Below are 16,425 nucleotides of genomic sequence, written 5' to 3'. Positions count from 1 at the left end.
TAAAAAAAAACAACAATAATAATAATAAATAATACATTGTACCCACTTCGCTCTTTACTTCGGCAACGCTATTTTGCTGCCTGTGATAATTTCTAACGAAAAAAAATTGGAGAAACAAATAGACAAAACACAACTAGGATAATTTTCAGCTAGTGATTAAGAAATACGAAACAAGCAGATATTTGAGTACAAGTAGACAAACAAGCAGAAAAAAGCAGATATCTGACACAAGCAGATATCTGCTTGTTCCGTAAAGGCCATCGGCAAGCCTTCGGCAAGCCTTCTTCTGTGCTCAAAAAAATATATAAGAAAACTAAGCTATCCAAGTGCTCAAGGAATAATAACCACTTGAAGCAAAACCCAAGAACAAAGCAATAAACAAGCTGCATCAGTAACAACTCCTGAAAATACGAGGGTTATTTAATTAGAAAAATAAGAAGCTTTTTTAAAAGTACTAAAGAGCCTTGACGCAAAGTGCGAGGTGTTGAGAAGGGGGTAACCTCTTTCATGTACGTAATAATTTTTGTTCGTTTGAAATTTTAATGTTGCTCTTTACTTTCAGTTGAACAAGCCTGTGTTTTTTTATTTAATATTAAATAAGATAAATCGATTATATTCAATATAATTAAACAATATAATAAAATCGATTATATATTCAATATAATTAAAATTTAGTTTCCATAACATAATTTATTGAACATCAATTAGCTGCTTGTCAACAAAAGACCTTAATTTTGAAACATGAGATTTTTTTTTCAATCAAGTACATGTCATGTTTTGTTTCTGCTAAACAGGGAGCAGCTATTTGGTTTTGCTATCTCTTATGCTCTCATGGTGCTTGTGTGAAGGTGGCGTCAGCGAGTCGGTGATACACGAGAGACTATAGTCAATACAATTAATAAATTTCTGGTCCAATCTGTTCTGTTTCTAATTGCTTATGTTACAAATAAAACACTTGAAAATATACAAATGCCTTAGTTACATTGAAAGTTGAAATTTTAATAGCTTTTGTTGCATCCTGTTGAGAAATTTTATGTGCCAATCTCAACAGGGTCATGAGTATGCAGAAGAATAGGAGATTGAAAAATATTTCATTTAATAAATTGATCAGAATAACACTTTATTTCGTTTTTAGAAAGCATCCGAAATCCCTTGTAAGGAGACGCTTACGAATTTCTTCTGCCGATATTTTCTTCGAGTCTGCCAAAAATCTATCGATTTTGAGCGACCTTTTCCTGATTATTGAAAAAAAAGTGGAAGAACTGATATCTATACAGATAGAGGAAAACATGTAGGCCTAATTGGGCAGGGTCATTGGTTCCAAAGACTTGACTTGGTGAATTTGGCTAGGAAAATGTGCTGACTTAGTGTGATTTCCGAACATGATCAAATATTATCAGTGTCACAACGTAAGATGTGAATTATGGATAAACCCCTTACAAACATTAATAGAATTCTAAATTATTTTCAGATGGGTGGAATTGTCTATTAGCTTAGAACGAAAGAAATAGATGCTAATTATTTCGAAAAATTTTGCTTTAAATAACGACCAACTTCCGTTAAAATTGAGAGCGCGTTATTCGCTTTCTTAGTAATTCCATTTTCAATATCAGAAACTGGATGAAAGCCAAATATAAATCCCCACACTTTTATTTTCTTCCAAAATCCTGTTTCCCATGAAGGAAAGGCTATGCCATGCAATTTTATATAGTATCAGGAAAATTATTCAGAAATTACATTTCTAAGCAGATTTAGATTCTATTGATTCCTTTACATGAACATTTCTTCGTCTCCTCTTAAAACTTATTGAAATGTTTGAAAAATGGAAAGTTCGCACCTTACTCTAGTTGTAAAGTCCTTTGCATATCTAACAGCCACCGGACAAGGTACTTGGATGTAGTCGCACAGAAACTACCCAGTCCACAAGTAAAGAAGAAAAGAAAAGTCAGAACCCAAGAAGGAGAAGAAGAAGAAGTAAGAGCCCAAAAATTGTCCAGGAATGACAAATGGGCAGAAAATTTCCCTTTAGAGGAAGTTTCTGTGTAGCACTTTTTCTAGCGGAAGGGATCCTTCTGATCCATTCAAGTGATTGGGGATATTTCACTCTATGTTCAGGTGTACGCATTCTTTTTTTGATTATTGTTACTAAGATACCTATTAACTCAGAATACGGGAGTCATGCTTGTCAATACTGGTCCCCATCTATAGCAATGATTCTTTTCCATTGTTATATTTTAGAACATTTGCATATAAACTTTTTTTTTTACTTTTTTTTTAATATACAGGTAGGAATTTATTGGCTATATTTAAAAATCTTATATTGATAGACACCAAATTGTGCTATTTTTAGTGATCCCCATTCGTCTTTTCTTAAAACGAAAAATTTCATTTTTTTTTTGTCCCCACCCCAAGGAAAACAACTTGTTTGGGATTTTCTTGTGTAGTTTCACCGGCATTTCAAGTCTTAATAATATGTTAATTAGTGTATTTATCATTAATGTATTATTAATTTTTACTTTAATAATTAATTATTAAATACATTTATTAATTAATGTATGATTTAATATTAATTTGTTAATTTTATTTCAATCATATTCCAGTTTAGTATCAGGAGGCAGATTAACTGTTATTAATCTCCCCATTTCCTCACAACCATCAGTGACTACATCATTTTATAATTAATTTGTATGATTTATAGAAAAAATCTAGTTCAAATTTATTGAAAATCAGTCTTTCTTTAGATAACAAGGTTTTTTCTTCTGGCTATCTATTGTGTAAGTGTAAAATTTTTCCTAAGTATTTTGTCCTAAATAAATATATTGTCCTAATTATCCTAATCTTTCTAAGCAAACATCTTGTCTTACTGGCCTAAAACGTCTAGAAAGCAGAAGTTTTTCTTCGGATTATTTGCTGCAAAGTGTAAAGTTTTATTCTAAATAGTATGTAACTTTTGATGATGCTTACAAAATGGAGGATAAATCTAAAATATCTTTGCAGTGCTAAACTCGTATAGGATTGTTGGCTAATATGATTATTATTTTCTAGTTACATAGCCTCACCTCGTTTGTCCGATGGTTTACTCTCAACCGGTTCTCAACCGCCCAAAACAGTAAACACTTGCCCAAATGGATCTCTTGAATCGCCCAAGTTTTTCAACAAGGATAGACAGAAGAAGGATAACCATAATATGAGTAAGTTGTTACATCTACGTTGCCATTAATATTTGGGCAACGATAGGTCAAAAGACTTTACATCTCATTATTTTTAAAGGATGTAGAAAAACTAAAAAAATGCAGCTTTTGTTGTTATTATTGATTAGTTGTTTGTATAAGAATGTTAATGACCACCAGGATAGGGCAAAAAAGTTTGGATATAAAAAACTAAGTTTCACAGTTATTTCGCAGCATGAGGAAAACGAATTTAACAAATTTTTGAAAAAAACAAACGCATTAAAATTACTTGAAAATGATATAGAATAGAGGGAAGCGATTTAAGCCAATCAATAAGAATTGCCTGATTGAAGGGACTGTAAATCTAAAATTTGAATGAATAACATCACAAAGTTCTCTTTGAGATATCACCACTGGTAGTTCATATAAAAGGAGCAAAATAAGAATCAACAAAAAAGTATCTTTCGATACAATGATTGCACCATGAGGAATCAGATATCTGAAGATGCTATTTCTAAGAGGGGGAACGGCAATTTAGAACTAAAAAAGTTCGTTTTAGGTCCTAATTATTCAGAGGGAGGGTTCCTTGGAATAGCCTTTAGAGGTTCTCCTTTATGCTCCTTACTCCGTTATTTTGTAGGTAAGCATACACCTTTGTTACAGGCTTAAACGACAAAGATTATCTTATATATATATATATATATATATATATATATATATATATATATATATATATATATATATATATATATATATATATATATATATATATATATATATATATATATATATATATATATATATATATATATATATATATATATATATATATATATATATATATATATATATATATATATATATATATATATATATATATATATATATATATATATATATATATATATATATATATATATATATATATATATATATGATGATGTGATGATATATATATATATATATATATATATATATATATATATATATATATATATATATATATATATATATATATATATATATATATATATATATATATATATATATATATATATTTTCCTCCATAGAAACGTCAAAGGGAAGTCCAATAGTCAAATAGGAAAGTCGTAGGTTACGTAAGAAAGAAATAAACCGTTGTCAGTACTGTATTCAAGTTTCGAATTAGAAATACTTAGACGTTATAAACGAAAGAATAGGCAAAATGATAAGAGGGGACTCCAATTTGTCTCTAAAAGAAATAAAACGAAGAAACACCAACATAATTTCGCTTTTAAATTTAAGTAAAAATGCTGGTTTAATTAATGTGTCTGTTTTTTTTGTCTTAATTTTGCAAATTAAAATTTAGCTTATTTCATATTTTTTAGTTCTGATTGGAAGCGCTGCACTGCAAGTGATGCTACTAGTTTTTAGTATAAATGTTTGCTTATTTATCAGTTTCTCGCACTTTTTGTTGTGGAACGCGGAATTTGCCTTTTCTGGACACTCCTGATAAGGGAGTATTAAAGTCCTATTATAATGAGATTTTACTAATATCGAGGTTTAGCATGACCTAGTTTGAGCCAATCAGGTATTTCCATGAAAGTTTCTGATCGGTTGAAATATGAAAAATTCTTTTAGCCAACTCTCAAATAGGGCTAGTTAATTTTGTGTATTGCTTAAATTTTCTCATGAATTGTCCTTTACTCAGCCAAACTAGAAGAATTTGAAACCAGCTGACGATCAGTTTGATTTATTCAAAATATGATATCCTTCTAAGATATAAGTTTCTATGATTCAAATTTTCTGTTTAGATTAAATCTCTGTTACAGAAAGAAACAATGTTTTCCATTTTATGTAGTTTTCGAGCAAAAACAGGTGAACAGAATATTAGATTGTGAGCATTCTGGGCTGGTGATCAATCTCATTTAAACCAATAGCTATTAATAAAAGTCTCTATCACAGAAAAAAATATCTGCTTAGAAATTTTCAAAGTCTCTGTTAAGTTTCTGTTTGGCTTTCGTGAAGTCTGCTTTTATGTAGTTTTCGAGCAAAAACAGGTGAACAGAATATTAGATTGTGAGCATTCTGGGTTGGTGATCAATCTCATTTAAACCAATAGCTATTAATAAAAGTCTCTATCACAGAAAAAAATCTCTGCTTAGAAATTTTCAAAGTCCCTGTAAAGTTTCTGTTTGGCTTGCGTGAAGTCTGCTTTTATGTAGTTTTCGAGCAAAAACAGGTGAACAGAATATTAGATTGTGAGCATTCTGGGCTAGTGATCAATCTCATTTAAACCAACAGCTATTAATGAAATTCTATATTACAGAAGAATACTCTGTGCTTAGAAAGTTTCAAAGTCTGTGTTAAGTTTCTGTTTGGCTTGCGTGAAGTCTGCTTTTATGTAGTTTTCGAGTAAGAACAGATTAACTAAATCTTAGGTTTTAAACATTCTGGGCTAGTGATCAATCTCATTTAAATGCACAGCTATTAATGAAAGTCTCCGTCACAGAGAGAAACTTTCTTCTTAGAAAGTTTCAAAGTCTCTGTTAAGTGTCTGTTTGGCTGAAAGTTTCAAAGTCTCTGTTAAGTTTCTGTTTTGCCTGCACGAGGTCTACTTTTGTATTTTTCAAGGAAAAATAGGGAACAAAATATTTGGTTGTGAACATTCTGGGTTAGTCATCATTCTCATATAAATACACAGCTATTAATGAAAATTTCTGTCGCAGAAAGAAACTTTCTGCTTAGAAAATTTGAAAGTCTCTGTTAAGTTTCTGTTTGGCTTGCGTGAAAACTGCTTTTATGTAGTTTTCGAGCAAGAACAGGTAAACAATATCTTAGTTTGTGAATATTCCGGGTTAGTAATCAATCTCATTTAAACGCACAGCTATTAATGAAAGTCTCTATCACAGATAGAAACTTTCTGCTTAGAAAGTTTCGAAGTCTTTGTTAAGTTTCTGTTTGGCCTGCATGGAGGCTACTTATGTATTTTTCGAGCAAAAATAGGGAACAAAATATTCGGTTGTGAAAATTCTGGGCTAGTCATCATTCTCATTTAAATGCACAGCTATTAATTAAAATCTCTGTCACAGAAAGAAACTTTCTGCTTAGAAAATTTGAAAGTCTCTGTTAAGTTTCTGTTTGGCTTGCGTGAAAACTGCTTTTATGTAGTTTTCGAGCAAGAACAGGTAAACAATATCTTAGTTTGTGAATATTCCGGGTTAGTAATCAATCTCATTTAAACGCACAGCTATTAATGAAAGTCTCTGTCACAGATAGAAACTTTCTGCTTAGAAAGTTTCGAATTCTTTGTTAAGTTTCTGTTTGGCCTGCATGAAATCTACTTACGTATTTTACGAGCAAAAATAGGGAACAAAATATTCGGTTGTGAAAATTCTGGGCTAGTCATCAATCTCATTTAAATGCACAGCTATTAATTAAAATCTCTGTCACAGAAAGAAACATTCTGCTTAGAAAGTTTGAAAGTATCTGTTAAGTGTCTGTTTGGCTTACGTGAAGTCTGCTTTTATGTAGTTTTTGAGCAAATACAGGTGAACAGAATCTTAGGATGTGAATATTCTGGGCTAGTTATCAATATCACTTAAATGCACAACTGTTAATGATACATTTTTGCCAGAAGGAGAAACAAAAGATAAGCCAGAGCCTTTGAAAACAAGTGAAAAATAAGCCAGAGCCTTCGAAAACACAAGCCAAATAAGCCAGACAACGTTTTGTCCCAATAATTATAAGCGTTTTTCTTAAAAAAAAGTTTTTGGAGTTATCGCTAGCGGGATAGGTCAAAAATTTTCACGCCAGTCACCGTCAAAATAAGCCAATCTGGCGGGAAATAAGCCAATATGACAACGCAGTAATGATAGTTCGTGGTCCTTTTCTTTCCTCTTCTTTTTTTTAACAGTCATATGTTTATAGTTTTTGTTTAGTGGAGAACAATGTATCGTAAGCTTGAACAAGCCTTTTGTAAACTCTATCAAGTCTTGGTATAGCATTATACAGAATGTTTGTTCATATAAAAGAAATACTATATTCAAACATTGTAAGGAAATGCACAAAGCACAGGTCTCATTATGGTATATATGTATTTCTTTTCTGACGCGAAAAAGGCTTTGTAAGCTGAAACTCACTTAGAAATTTGGTAATTTTGTATACTTTCTCTTCCTTTCTAGTTTTACACCTCATTTCACTTTTACTTTCTTTTTTATTATTCTTTCACTTTTCTGCAAATTCGTATGTTTGTTGGTTTTTTGTACTGACAGAAACAAAGGTGTTGAGGATTGGTTTTTAATGTTGTATATCCTGTATTTTCATGTAAAATAATATTCTTAAACTATTTTTTTTTTTTCTGAGACTTTGATCTTAGACCATAATTTAAATACATTTTATTGATAGACAGGATGTACTGTTTATTTGATCTATTGGAAATGTGTTTACTATTTTCAAATATCTTGAATGTCTATAGAATTATCGGTAAAACAGGGGGAAATCTCGATTCTCTAGAAATGGAAAATGTTAGTAAATTAGGAAGTCTAAGTTACTCCTAATTTAGACAAGGATAAGAATAAGGATTTTTTTTAATCTACTAAAATTAAATAGGTTTACGGAATATTTTGTAACTAGCATACTATCATATTTACTTTCAACATTAAAATAATTTACACTTCACATATTTTTGCTCTTTCAACGTTATGAATCCCCCCATTAAAGTTTTTGGAGCCCTAGGTTTTGAAAAATACATTTTTTGAAGGTATTTTGTTGAAAAATATATTTTTTTTTGTATTTAATGAAAAAAAACAATAAAACACCAAAGTTACAGGTTGCCCCCCCTTAGGATTTAAAAAGCAGATTTTCCCCTCTTCCTATATTTTGGTGAATTTATGTCCCTGTGGCTGTACTGCTACCCACTTTTATCGGTGCTCTTGTTTCTGAGATGGTTATTACACTCTCTTATTACTCGCTTGGCCTATAAAAAAAAAACTTCTAAAAAACATTGATTGCATTCCGTATCGAGTGATTATAATTAATGGTGATAAGAGGCGGGGCTTCTTGACGTTTTTCTGTGTTTAACCATCACTAACTAAGGCCTAAACGTGGAACGTCCGGTTTAGACGTATAATTTTAAAATTCAAGACATTGTATTATTATACCAATCTGACAACAGTCCTGTGCAGGGAATTTTGCTGTCAGAAAGCTAATCAGACTTTTTTAATCCTGACTTTTGAAGTTGAAAGTGCTCTGGAAGAATCTATGAGAAAATACATTTATCTCAAAATCATTTTCTTCTTCTTCAAATCTGGATTAATCTCATCACAATCTCATCACTGGAATCGAATTCCGGGCCCTGCAGTGTGTTGCTATAGCTAGGTTCGGTCTCTGGGTCCCGTATTACTAAGCTGAGGTCAAACCCACTGGGCCACTTCAGGACTTAAGATTCTCGATTGTATTAATTGCAGTATTCTATTAATTGAATTTTATCAACTTTCTATTCGACAAAGACTTATTTTGACCTGCCCGTTTTAAATATATCAGTAAAATAAATTAACCATCATTAATTATAATTACGACGTGGACAGCACCTATTACGACAAATAATAGTTATTGTCGTGTACGAAAAAAAAAATGCTATTCCGATTTATTCTTCTGTATATTCTTCCTTTTCTTTTGTAAATATCTTCCACTTTTTTCAGTTGAACGAAGAAGACGTTTCAACATAAATGATAGAATTAAAGAGCTCGGTACACTATTACCAAAAAGCTCTGATCCGTGAGTATCTTTATTTTGTATTATTTTTTTATTTAATTCCTCTTTAGGATTTGTATAGCTAATGGTTAGTTAGAGCCTTATTACAATTAAGTGTGTTACAAAAACCATGCAAACAAACAAACAAAACTGCACGAAAGACCCCACCCCCCTTCTCGCAATTTTCTGTGGCAGGAAAATACGGCAGGTGACGAGACAAAAAAAATTAAGCCCAAATGTCTAACGCTGAAAACAAAGATGTATTCTCCACAAAATATTTTTTTTTTTAGAAAAGTTTGGTTTGAGACGTTCGGATATATATTAGACAAGGACAAACATGAAAAAGCTGCGGTGAACTTAAAACAAATTCATCTGACTGAAGATGAGTTTGATTTTTCTCATTTATTTTAATTTTTTATTTAAAAATATTTGCGCAGCTGATAATTCACTCTGCAAAAATAATCAACAGCTTCAATGGAAGAAGATGGGTATGAACAGGGATAGAAAGCTATCCTTATGAAATTCGTGCAATTTCATTAGAAAGATTTTGATGACCCGAACTTCTTTCTTAAAATGGAAATAGTAACCTTTAAAATTTTAATGTAATATAAAATTTCAATTTCAATGTTTATATATTTTGTATAATTTGGAAAAAAATCTAATGAAGGGGGATTTTTTTTGCCTTTTTTGGTGACGAAGTATTTCACTTTCTTCATAAATACTTTTTGGTTGCTGCAATGTTTTTTCTTATAAAACTATGAACTAAGTATTGTAAATAAAATTTTATTTCTAACCCATTAAGACAATAATGTAAACAGGGGAATACAAAAGGGATAGGGAGATATAAAAGAATTAGCGAGAAAAGCACAGATTCAAGATTGTAGAAAGGTGGACTCATTGAACTGAGTCGAGGCTCATACCACTAAAATCCATTGTCCCCAAAACTAAGAACCCCCCCCCCCCCAAAAAAAAAATAACTAGCTTATTTTTTATTGAGCAATACTGAGCCAGGAACTTTCTTTTTTTAAATGAAAGTAAAGGATTATTCTAAAACTTAAAATCAATAGAGTCAATTCTGGAATCTAGAGGGCTGTCCACTCGTTAATCCCTGCTTTTTATGCTAAGGTTGTGCAGTGCTTTGCTGAAAGCATTTATGAGTGCAACATTTTTGCAACCGATTGTCTTTTAAAACATTTGGCCTGGATTGTTTTTTGTTTTTTTTAAATCAAATTCACATCAATCAGCTCTTCTATTCTTGAAATATTCTAAAACTTCCTTCTTATTCCATTCCAATTGCCTTTATGCTTGAGCAGTCGTATTTAAAGCAATATGCTTGAGCAGTCGTATTTAAAGCATTGGGAACAAAATTCAAGCTTTAGCATTAAGAACGGGGTTTAAGGAGGGGTCAGCTTAATATATATATATATCTTTCAAGAGGGAGTGAGCAGAGTAGAAGAGAGGAGAAGCAAATATTGCACTTCAGTGCAATATTTGCACTGAGTGCAAATATTGCACAAGTGCAAATATTGCACTTGTGTATGATTTTCTTTTTTCTTTTTTTTTAATAAGTTATACCTATGAAAATCCTCAAAGAATTTGGGAAAGCTGTTAGTGCTCCTTGAGATATCGCAGCTTTTACCAGACGAATAACAGCTGCACTACTTTAAAGGTGTTATTGATATTTCATGTCAATAAACAAAATAGTATCCGATCAATCTGTCTCTCCATGCCTTATTAGATTTTAACTTTGAGATAATTTGATCTTGATTAAGATAATTAAAAGTCTCAGCATTTTCAAAATGTTCTACATTTTTTTTTCAAAATATTCTCGTATATTTCCTTTTCTCAAATACAGATATAGCCGGATTTATCAGAATCGTATTTGTCTTATCTTGACGACCTTCGTTGTGCAAATAACTGCCCGTTAGTCAGTTTTTTTCACTCTTGTACAATATTAAATGAAAAGACTCAAACGGAAAATTTTCCCCGTCGACAATCCCTCCATAAAATTCCACCTCCTGCAAAATGTATGTATACTTCCCAATAACAAATACTATATTTGAACATTGGGCAAATTTCATAACTTGATCCTTTTTCCCGTGTTCTGTTGGGGAACATGTCATTCCCAAGGAAATACCTAATGGACCTTTCAACAATTTTGAACAAAATAGCTACCTCAAAGTTTCCATTGGCCGAGAAACGGGCGTTCATTGGCCGAGTTTCGGGAAAAGGGTGTATGGGAGGGGAACTAGTTGCCCTCCAATTTCTTTGATCACTTTAAAAGGGCACTAAGCCATTAATTTTCTTTTAAACAAGCCGTCTCCCGATATTCTAGGACCATTGGCTTGATGCAATCATCCCGGGGGGGGGGGGACAAAGCAAACAAATAAACACGCATCCGTGGTCTTTCGTCAGACAAAAAATACAAAATTTCTTATATATTTGGAATCAGCATAAAAAGCTAATTCTTTTGATGTATCTATTATTATCCAATTTACCTTGTTTAGAGTTTTGGTTACTATTGGGACGAGTCGCTCCGTACTTATAGTTCGTTACCTCAAACTGTTTGATAAGTTTTACAAAACTAAACGTGACGCATTTTAAAGGCCATTCAAACTATTCGTTAGCAACTGATAAGTTTGAATATATATCCTATCAAGCCGAAAAAAATATAGAATTGTGTAAAAACTTGTATTGTCCAATTGCATAATGGCGTGAAGTGTTCCTCTGACGTAGAGTCTCCAGCCTGGTCAAGAAACTGATTCGTAGTTTCACTCCATGAGAACTTAGGTTATCCTCTTAGACACTTCCAACCATTAGACAAAGAGAAAAAAAGCTACTGGGAATGTTATGGGGGCCTACGTTAGAGATGAACGAATCATCGCGGAGACAATAGAATAGCTAGAATTGAAAATAAAGACTGTGCAGATCAAGGTACTAACAGGCTGCACAGGCCAATACCGATAAGAATCAAACTACTTCATTCCAATTTGTTTTGATGTTACTATTATTCGAATAGTATCATCCATTTTTTTGGGGGGGGGGGGGGTTCTCTATTTAAAACTGTAGAAAAATCACGAAAAAGGAAAATTTTGCTAAAAAACATACCAATAAAAATTGTGGAAACATCAATGGATCCAGAACTTTGACACATGGGATTTGGTATTTGCTATATAGGAGAGGCTTATAATTGTATAAATAAGCTTTCAATGCTTGAAGTAATATAAAATGTCCAGTATTCGTATGGCTATTTTCTAGACAACTGATACAGAACATCAAACATTTCTTCAAAACTGAATAAAAGTATGGTACTTTTGAGTTTTGGCTCATAGACAACAATAAAACACCATCGGTCAATTTTGTCTTGTCTGTCTATAGCACAGTATATATAATAGCAGTATGATCTTTCCCTATCTCACCCATTATAAAAACCCGGACCGAGGGGCAAGTGCTCCAGAGAACGTATAAATATAAGCGACATTAGATCTTTTCACGGGTAGACAAGTCAGATCTCTCTTGAACGCGAAACTTGGCTTCAACGTTGGAACACTAATTTTGAAGAAACTAATTTTAAATTAATTTATTCCAATACATACATGAAAATCGGTAATTAGTAGTGCAATGTTATTATAAGATGTTTTTAGGAATTAAAAATAGGTTTCGAAGTCTCAAGTGGGTTTCAAAGGCATTTTGAGAAAGTTTCTGCCAAAATACGTGTTCCAGGGTAATTGGACCGCTGATGGCAGATCAAATGAGAGGAGCTGTTTGTACGCGCCGATATAAATAAATATATATATATATATATATATATATATATATATATATATATATATATATATATATATATATATATATATATATATATATATATATATATATATATATATATATATATATATATATATATATATGATATATATATATATATATATATATATATATACATATAAAATTAGTTCAGATGTTTATAGGAATTACAAGTAGGTTTCGAAGTCTCGAGTTGGTTTTAAAAGCATTTTGAGAAAGTTTCTGCCAAAATACGTGTTCCAGGGTAATTGGACCGCTAATGGCAGATCAAATGAGAGGAGCTGTTTGTACGCACCGATATAAATATATATATATATATATATATATATATATATATATATATATATATATATATATATATATATATATATATACTACGAAAAAGAAAGTTTTTTAAAGAAGGGGGGAGGGGTGCCCCCCCTAAAGTAGTCTAAAGTAGTGTAATTTATCTAATTAACGCAAGTTTGCGTTAATTAAACTTGCCTATTCCACCAGTTATTAGAAGAAAAAAAAATTCCTTATTTTCACAAATTTCATCAACCCCCGCCCCCTTTTTTTTATAAAATCCTACACAGACCAATCAGTTGAGTCCACTGTATATAAATAATAGATTAAGTCATAATTTGTATATAAATTAAGTCATACGTGTGAGATGGGATAGTTGCAAACCACTTGGCCGGCTCGCCAATTTTTTTTCTGCTTTTGAAATTACGAATAATACAATTTCGAACCATTTCTCATTGATTGACGCAAATATACAATCCCGCTAATACATAAATAAGTGGGAGGGATGTTTTATTTGCACTAAGAATGAAGAGCCAGAAATCATCTGCGGTAAATATATATATATATATATATATATATATATATATATATATATATATATATATATATATATATATATATATATATATATATATATATATATATATATATATATATATATATATATATATTTTATATATATTTTAGGGGAGTGGTTCAAACCTCGTACCCACCCCCATTGGATGCGGTATTGACGGAATTGTATTCCCATTAGCCTGCTTCAATATGAATCAGAGCCATTTCCCTGTATACTCCTGTGCATTATTTGCTACCACAGAGAAACAGAGTTTACAGGTTAAAAATATTGTTAATTAAAAAATTTTCATTCTTTATACCTGCTTAAATTCCAGTACAAAAAAAAAATTACGCTCGTTATACCTCCTGAAATTTTTACATAGTAATAATAGATAAATGCAAAAGCAGGTAAAAAGGTGGCGTTATTTGGTTTCCATTTTTGACATACGCTTAGAGAACAACGTAATTTTCTAAAAACCAATGACGTTACAAAAATAAACCAGCGGAATTCAAACACATTTTTAACACAGAAGTATAGGGCAGTAACTTATTCTCTATTTTCCAACTCTGCAATTTTAAATGCTAGCACACAATATTGGTATCTTGTCTTCTGGAACTGAAGTTCTTTTATTTGTAGGTTATTTGATAATTTTCGTGATATCCGTCAGAATAAAGGTGGAATTCTCAAGGCATCTGTGGAATACATTCGAAGACTCAGACAAGATCAAGATAAACTGAGGCAATCTGAACTACGGCAAAAGCAGTTGGAAGCTCAAAATCAAAAGCTTTTGCTTAGAATTCAGGTAATTAAAATTAAATTAAAATGGACCTATTTAGTCTCATTAAACTTCTCACTAAGGATTTTTTCTAATTTTTGGGGACATGCTATATTTAAAAAGAGCACAAAATTGTAATCTACTGTGTTACAAAAATGCGCAAATCATTGGTTTTTATTTCGATGGAAGTTTGTCAATATATCTTTTTGAACCAAATTGTCAAAATCTATAATATTTTCCAATCTTTGCATTATCTTTTGTTTGAAGTTGTCTCATCGTTTGAGCAAAAGTAATCCAAGTAGATATTTGACCTTGATTTATATACTTCTTTTCTCTTCAAAAAGAAAAATTTTTGAAATCTCAAAATCAAGAATAGAGGATTATGTTATGATTTATCACCTTTTTTTTATTTTTTTTTTTTGTTTTCATGTCTTTGTTCCAGACTCTAATATTTGTCTTTTTGGATTCCGACGCTGTCTCGAAAGGCAGAGATAACGAGAAAATATTCATGTTGTCAAGAAAATGTCAAACAGATTGCAGTGTTATATTGTAAAACGAACAAGCATAGGAAAAAATTATTGAAATCTTTTTTTTGCCCCGAACCATACTGGCCCTAATTGGAATATTAGGCTTCAGAAAGATTGGCTTTAGTAATTCAGAAGGCAGTACATGACACATTTTTTTCAAGGATAATACAACGCAAAGAATTCTAGGTTTGTTTACTCTCCTTTTTCCCCTCAAGGAAAATATTCATAAGAAAATTTCAGCTATTATTCAAGATATCAGCAATAATTTTCCTGTAGAGCCTTTCACCAAGATTATTCCGAGTACAGTCAAGAGAAAGTTTTTAAAATATTAAAAAAACGGAAATCCGGTCTTAGGTTCCAGTTTTCCTATCGTTAGTTTATTCATTTCATTAATTTATTAAACTAAATTCCTTGTCAACCTAAAGCGTGTTCGCATTAAAGATACGGCTCAAGGTAGCAATTGAGTTATGGATTTGATTTGTCCATCTCCTCAGTGAAATTTTTGGCCGAGAAGGAAAAATATATATTAGACAAAGATTTAGTCTTCAAGGTGGTTTACTCCCCCCCCCCCTCCTCTTATCTTCCCTCTTTAAAACCTGGTTAGCTACAAAGCAATGCTTTTTAAAGTCTTTATAATAATTGAGTTAGAATTAGGCTATTTGGGAAAATTCAGCTTTACTGTACTATTCAGTAGTATAATCAGATATATTATCAAAATTAAGTTTGACCTTATTTCTCTGACACTGTTTCTGCTTGTTTTGATTCTTCAAGTGTACTTAAGTGGTAGTATTAAAACTAAACAGTATTTGGGTGTTTAAAAGCCTCATTTATGGCACGCTATTCTAGGATCCTATTATTAATATCTATGTGAAGTCTTTGTTATTTCATAAAACTCGATGGGCTTCCAATTTTTGAATCCGCCGCAATATCTCCGTAATCTAGTATATTTTTATTTCATTTAGCAGCTAGAATAACAAGCTCTACTATAAGGTCAACCTAGGACAGGGCGCTTGGCTGACTTGAAGCGGTGGCACAATTAAATATTCTCTTATGTAAAATGATATCTACTTCTAGTTTTTGTATCTGCCACAATTTCCCCGTAATCTAGTATATTTTTATTTCATTAAGCGACTTGAGTGACAAGCTCGACTGCATTATGAATGGGTCTGTAAATTCTATTATGAAGGGGCCTGACGTTAATTAGAATCTTGATGTCAGCTAAATCTTGAGTGTCGGCATCAGTTAAAATTTCAGTGTGAAGAGCCTTTATATTACCACCGCAAAGAGGGTTGTCAAGCTTTCGGCTTTTGAGATTTATATTTTTGTGTCTGCCGCAATTTTTCCGTAATCTAGTATATTCTTATTTCATAAAGGGATTAGAACGACAAGCTCGCCTGCATGGTCTGCCTGTGATAGGGGATGACCAGCCACTACTCCAGTCCATGCCATCAGAGGATGTTAAAAATGAGCAAGACGAGGACTTTATTACCAAAACGGTAAGATGAAATATTACTTAGTTCTTCCTATATCTCTTGCAAAAAAAAAAAAAATGGAAAGCAGATGAAAATGGCA

At 31.6% G+C, this 16,425-nt stretch overlaps 1 protein-coding gene across 1 annotated transcript in view; it reads left to right on the top strand.

Moving 5' to 3' along the window:
* Positions 1 to 16,425, top strand: part of LOC148950982 (microphthalmia-associated transcription factor-like) — a 37,566-nt gene that overhangs the window by 7,031 nt on the left and 14,110 nt on the right. Inside the window, exons 3-6 of the mRNA XM_089090974.1 lie at positions 3,046 to 3,191; positions 8,852 to 8,927; positions 14,188 to 14,353; positions 16,227 to 16,349. Coding sequence (XP_088947100.1) covers positions 3,046 to 3,191; positions 8,852 to 8,927; positions 14,188 to 14,353; positions 16,227 to 16,349 — 511 coding nt within the window. The remainder of the gene's footprint in view (positions 1 to 3,045; positions 3,192 to 8,851; positions 8,928 to 14,187; positions 14,354 to 16,226; positions 16,350 to 16,425) is intronic.

This window comes from Artemia sp. Qi Xiang Cuo, chromosome 6 (assembly GCF_049724085.1).
Source record: "Artemia sp. Qi Xiang Cuo chromosome 6, ASM4972408v1, whole genome shotgun sequence".
Classification (NCBI taxonomy): domain Eukaryota; kingdom Metazoa; phylum Arthropoda; class Branchiopoda; order Anostraca; family Artemiidae; genus Artemia; species Artemia sp. Qi Xiang Cuo.
The sequence above is the reverse complement of the archived record's forward strand: the minus strand, read 5'-3'. Positions and strand labels throughout refer to the sequence as shown.